Consider the following 4980-nt stretch of genomic DNA (forward strand, 5'->3'; position numbering starts at 1 on the left):
AAAATATCCCAAATATGGTTCGCGTGAGAAGAAGGAAAGAAGTAAATGTCAATTATAGTAAAGAGCCAACAATAAAGAAGTGTTTATTTTTGTTAGGATTATCTGTTAATTATAGGTAATTTGATGGTATACTCCACAATAAGGGCTAGGATTAGAAAATTTCTAATAACTCCAAAGTTTGACTTGAAGAATTAAGGGAGAATAGATATATGATGAACTCATCTTTGTTGGGAATACAATTTGACATATCAATACAATAGTACAACGCTTAACATACCTAACACCTTTTTATCATTCTCTCTCTCTTTTTTTTTCTCTTTCTCTAACTCTCTTACTTTCCTCTCCCTTAACACATTCTCCTCTAACTTGAGTATATTCACGTCCCTCTTGTCTCCCTCTTTACTATTTCTACAACTTCTATGACTTTTCATTCCTTATCTCATAGGGTGCCCTTGAGAACTAGGGCATTTATCCCAAAACCTCTAATGGGGGGTGGCGTAATGAGTCGACTTCACCCAATTCATCATTTCCCCATCTCAATATCCTCCATTTTAAACAGTGTTTGATCTTTTATCAAACAGAACCAAAACAAAATTAGGTGATGACACATATAGTGCGATTTAGATGTGATTTGCAATATCTTCCTATAATAATTCATTGAAAAAGAGAACAAATATCACCTTAAAGATAGTATGTTGTTCATGCCTCTAAGTTACAAAAATTTGTGACTCATAATAGTTACCGCCCAAACAAGTATGAATATTAGATTGCAATACTAGCTATGCATATAGCACAAACTCTAGATCTACTAATATTGAGTACCCATAAAATAACTATTGAAAAGTCAAACTTGGAAAGAAGTTTTGATGCTAATAAAAGATTTGAAACAATGAACACCTTGCTCAGTACTTGTAGCACTATTTTCTATTTTCTTCATATATATATATAACAATAATATCACCTTAAGTTCTATTGCATATTTTTAGCTCTTTCTATGCAAATATTGAAAAGTTGGGAACAAAAAGTGACATTTCTATTTTCTTTTAATTGGAAAATTAAAGAACATTTCTATAATTTAATAGACAACTTCAACTGACAAATAATCTTTTTTTCCACAGAATTTTTACAACACCACCAAAATGGAAAGTAAATGAAAATATTTTTTAATTTCCACAACTAAAGATACTTGAAGTTCTTTTAACAGCAATATGGACCCAACTCAGCCTCCTAGTTTAATAATCACCTCCCAATGAAAAAAAAAAAAAAAACTTTTCTGGTATGGTTTACTTTATGCTTGCCATCAGAGATGATCCTGATAGCTAGGTAGCCCCACAAAATAAAAAATAAATTAATTAATCAATAAAGCCAGTGTAGAAAGTGGAACTACTATGTTTGTATCTCAGCAACCATAATATTAAACTGATCGCCGGTCGAAACTCCTCATCACGAAAAGTTAATTTTAATTTTATTTATTTATTTATTTTCGTTGTTGTTATTGTTGCTGTTCTTGGGAGTGAAGAGGACGGCAGAAGCTTAAAGCGACCCAGTATGATTATTTTTGTGGAGATCTGTAGTAGTTTAGTCTTCCTTCCTTATTATTTGCGATATTTATGTACAGAAAGGGATGGATGAAATGCGGATGCCCAGTTCACACCGGCAACAACAACAGAGGGAACTGTTCACACACGGGGTTGACAGAGGTTGATGATCATAAGTAAAGCTATATATATATATATATATATATATATATATATATATTTAAACAAAACAAGAAAAGAAAAAAATGAAGAGGCAGAAGGTCTTCAATTCTCTATTATCAATTCCAAAAGCGACAGCTGTTAACATCACCAATTGAAAGGTGAGCTACTAATAATACTGCTTGCTATCTTCGTCTTCCTCTGATCCTGCTAGCTTCTGCTTTTTTACTTCCCTGCAGCTTGCAGGTACTTCTAACTTTTCTCAATCTCTGTATTTGAATCTCTTTCTTGGTGCATATATTCTGCTCTTGTAGTTCAAGCTTCCAGCTTTTCTCCCCTTTCATTTCCTCTGGTCTAAACGAGAAAATTTACATGTTTACTCTTTTATTGGTCTCTCTCTCTCTCTCTCTCTCTCTCTCTCTCCCTGTTTCACCCCCCCCCCCCCCTTTTCTCTTTCTGGGGCTATAGGTTCTTTATGCGTAGCTGCTATGACACCATGATTTCTTCATGGATATAATATTTCTCTGCAGATTATGATACAGAAGCGCAAATCTTCACTTTTTAAATTTAAGTGAGAGGACTTTCATTGACACTGTCGGATTTTGATCCAGAATTAATGAATTAATTCGATATCTCTTTCTGATACTTGCAGGAGTTCCTGTTGAGGCAGCTCTTTCCATCAAGAAAGAAGCTTCTTTAATGGAAATCTCATCCATCAGAGGATTACCCGAACTGGTAAGTTTCCTATTTTGTTGCTGTATGTGTATTCTGTTCTGAACAAGCATGAAGGACTTCTTTTTAACACATAAATACATACAATAATATATATGCATATGTATATATATATATATATATATATATATATATATATTTATATATGTATGTATGTATGTATGTATGTATGTATGTATTTGCTGAATATTCATGATTTTTGTTTGGTTATTGGGAAATTGAGAAATGATATGAGAATTTTGGCAGTTCCCTTGATTTCTGTGACAATGACCCAGATGCAGAATCTTAATCTGCAGGGAATGTGCGAACCGTATTTTATCCATCCATGGCAGATGAGTTCGCTTGAGGAGCTCAACACATTCCCCATATCAGCTGCATTTGGAGAGAACCTACAGCATTCTTTCTCTCACTCATCCTTCAACCCAAAAACTTCCATCGAATCCGTTTCCCAGACCAGCATCGATCGACCAATGAAACAGCTTAAAACCGATGGCTGGAATTCCGGCAGAACTGATCATATTCAAAACCCGCCTTCTGCTTCTTCTCATAGCCTCCTTTCCTTTGCCATTTCCAATGATCACACAACTCAATTTGGCACCTTGAAGCCCAAGGACGAGGTGGTCTCTCCTAATAGCCTCTCATTCCCTTCTGATATTTTGGTATCTCAAGGTTCCTATGGCAACCAAAACCGTGTATTCAAAGCCTGCCAGGAAGATAAGAGAATCAGCACAACCCCAAGAGTCTCCCAGGCTCACGATCACATCATAGCCGAGAGGAAACGTCGAGAGAAGCTCAGCCAGCGGTTCATAGCTTTGTCTGCAATTGTTCCAGGCCTAAAGAAGGTACCAAATGCTCTTTTGATTACTCTTCATGTCTTTTTTCTTTAAGGGTATCTAAACTGCATGTTCTTGAATTGGGTTATGGTTAAACCTTGTTCAAAAACTATTACAGACCATACCTATTATATTTCTGGTATAAAATTAATGAGCTGCAGTCTCTCAAAATGGTTTTTATTTTTATGTTAAAAGACGGACAAGGCTTCTGTTCTAGGAGATGCCATAAAGTACTTGAAACATCTGCAAGAGCAAGTGAAGACACTAGAGGAGCAGACTAGGAAGAAAACCATGGAATCTGTGGTTTTTGTAAAGAAAACACACATCATTGATGACGGTGAGAACTCTTCCTCTGATGAGAATTTCTCTGGAAGCCCCCAGGGCGACCCTCTCCCTGAAATCGAAGCAAGATTTTCCGACAAAAATGTCCTCATAAGAATTCACTGCGAGAAGAAAAAAGGAGTAACAGAAAAGATATTATCTGAGATTGAGCAGCTCCACCTAATCGTCACCAATAGCAGTGTCATGACATTTGGGAATTCTGCTCTTGACGTGACTATTATCGCTCAGGTAAGGTTTGTTATTTACATTCTACCATCCATTCGAAATTGCCAAATCAGACCGGGAAAAGGAGTCTCATATACGAAATTGGGTTACTAAATCTAATTCTCAGTTTGCAATAAGATTTTTTCTGTATCTTTGTCTACTAGTTCTTGTTTCAAACCAACTAAAAACCGATGTTGGCCATTTGCAGATGGATCTGGAATTCCATTTGACAGCAAAGGATCTTGTGAAGAATCTACGTACCGCTTTCAAATTGTTCATGTGAGAAGGAAGACTTGAAGTCTAGTTCATAGACAGAAAAGTTTTTTTTTTTTTTTTACCGTCTCTAGGGGCTCTGAAAGACAAGGAATAATACTCATCCCCATAGTTACTCCAAAGTCCTTCTAGAATCTTCACGAACAAGGCCTGTAATGTTTTACCATTTCAAACGTCGGCCATAAAACTTGTTTTCCGTAGGGTTTCATTTTTGCAGGAGGGGCTTTTTAGATCAATCTTTTTGCATGGTTTGTCTTGTTGACCGTGTTTAATCACCCTTCTGTTTAAAAGGAACAATCTTACGGCGTGTTTGGCCTTTTTTTGTGGGAGGTTGAAAACTTCAACCAATCATGTTGTGCCTCTTCAACTTGTGGAGGGCACAATGGTTTTTTAGATGGTTAGACAAACAGGACTTTGTCTTGGTAGCTTGTTTGTTGTTTTAGAGGCATCTTGAAAGTTTTTTTCCTTGGGCTTTTTTTTTCCCTCTCTCTATCATGTGATGGCTTGTATTGGTCTATCAAGTGTAATGGAATAAGAATAACTTCTCTCATTTTATTTATGTATGGCATTGCATGAGTATATGGTAGCATCATTTGGCAATTATAAGCCTATATTAGTAGACTTCATTTAAAATGGAATACTTCAAATGTTAAAGCTGCTATGGAAATAATGTCAAATTGGGTATACTCATACATATTTCACGCAAATATAAAGCAAAAGAAAAAAAAAATTGTCATATATATGATTAAAAGATTGAGGTCTAGTCATTCTACTCCTCTCAATTATGAAAGATGGATAATGAAAATTCTTTTTTAAATTAGTTCTAGTAGAATGCTTTGAAGTTGCACCACACATGGAACGAGATATTTAGCAATCACCTATTGGGTTGGATGTACTTT

General features: G+C 35.6%; 1 protein-coding gene across 2 annotated transcripts; it reads left to right on the forward strand.

Annotated features, from left to right (window-relative positions):
• Positions 1-1776: 1776 nt before the first annotated feature.
• LOC131163983 (transcription factor bHLH18-like) lies at positions 1777-4637 on the forward strand. Of its 2 annotated transcripts, none has more exons than XM_058120850.1 (5): positions 1777-1858; positions 2350-2432; positions 2711-3271; positions 3458-3832; positions 4017-4637. In XM_058120850.1, the coding sequence occupies exons 2-5, from the start codon at positions 2397-2399 to the stop codon at positions 4089-4091; spliced, it is 1047 nt and encodes a 348-aa protein (XP_057976833.1). In that variant the 5' UTR covers positions 1777-1858; positions 2350-2396; the 3' UTR covers positions 4092-4637. The 2 variants fall into 2 exon arrangements, with proteins under 2 accessions (XP_057976833.1, XP_057976834.1); XM_058120851.1 differs by having other exon boundaries at positions 2726-3271.
• The last annotated feature ends 343 nt before the right edge of the window (positions 4638-4980 follow it).

This window comes from Malania oleifera, chromosome 9 (genome assembly GCF_029873635.1).
Source record: "Malania oleifera isolate guangnan ecotype guangnan chromosome 9, ASM2987363v1, whole genome shotgun sequence".
Lineage (NCBI taxonomy): Eukaryota > Viridiplantae > Streptophyta > Magnoliopsida > Santalales > Ximeniaceae > Malania > Malania oleifera.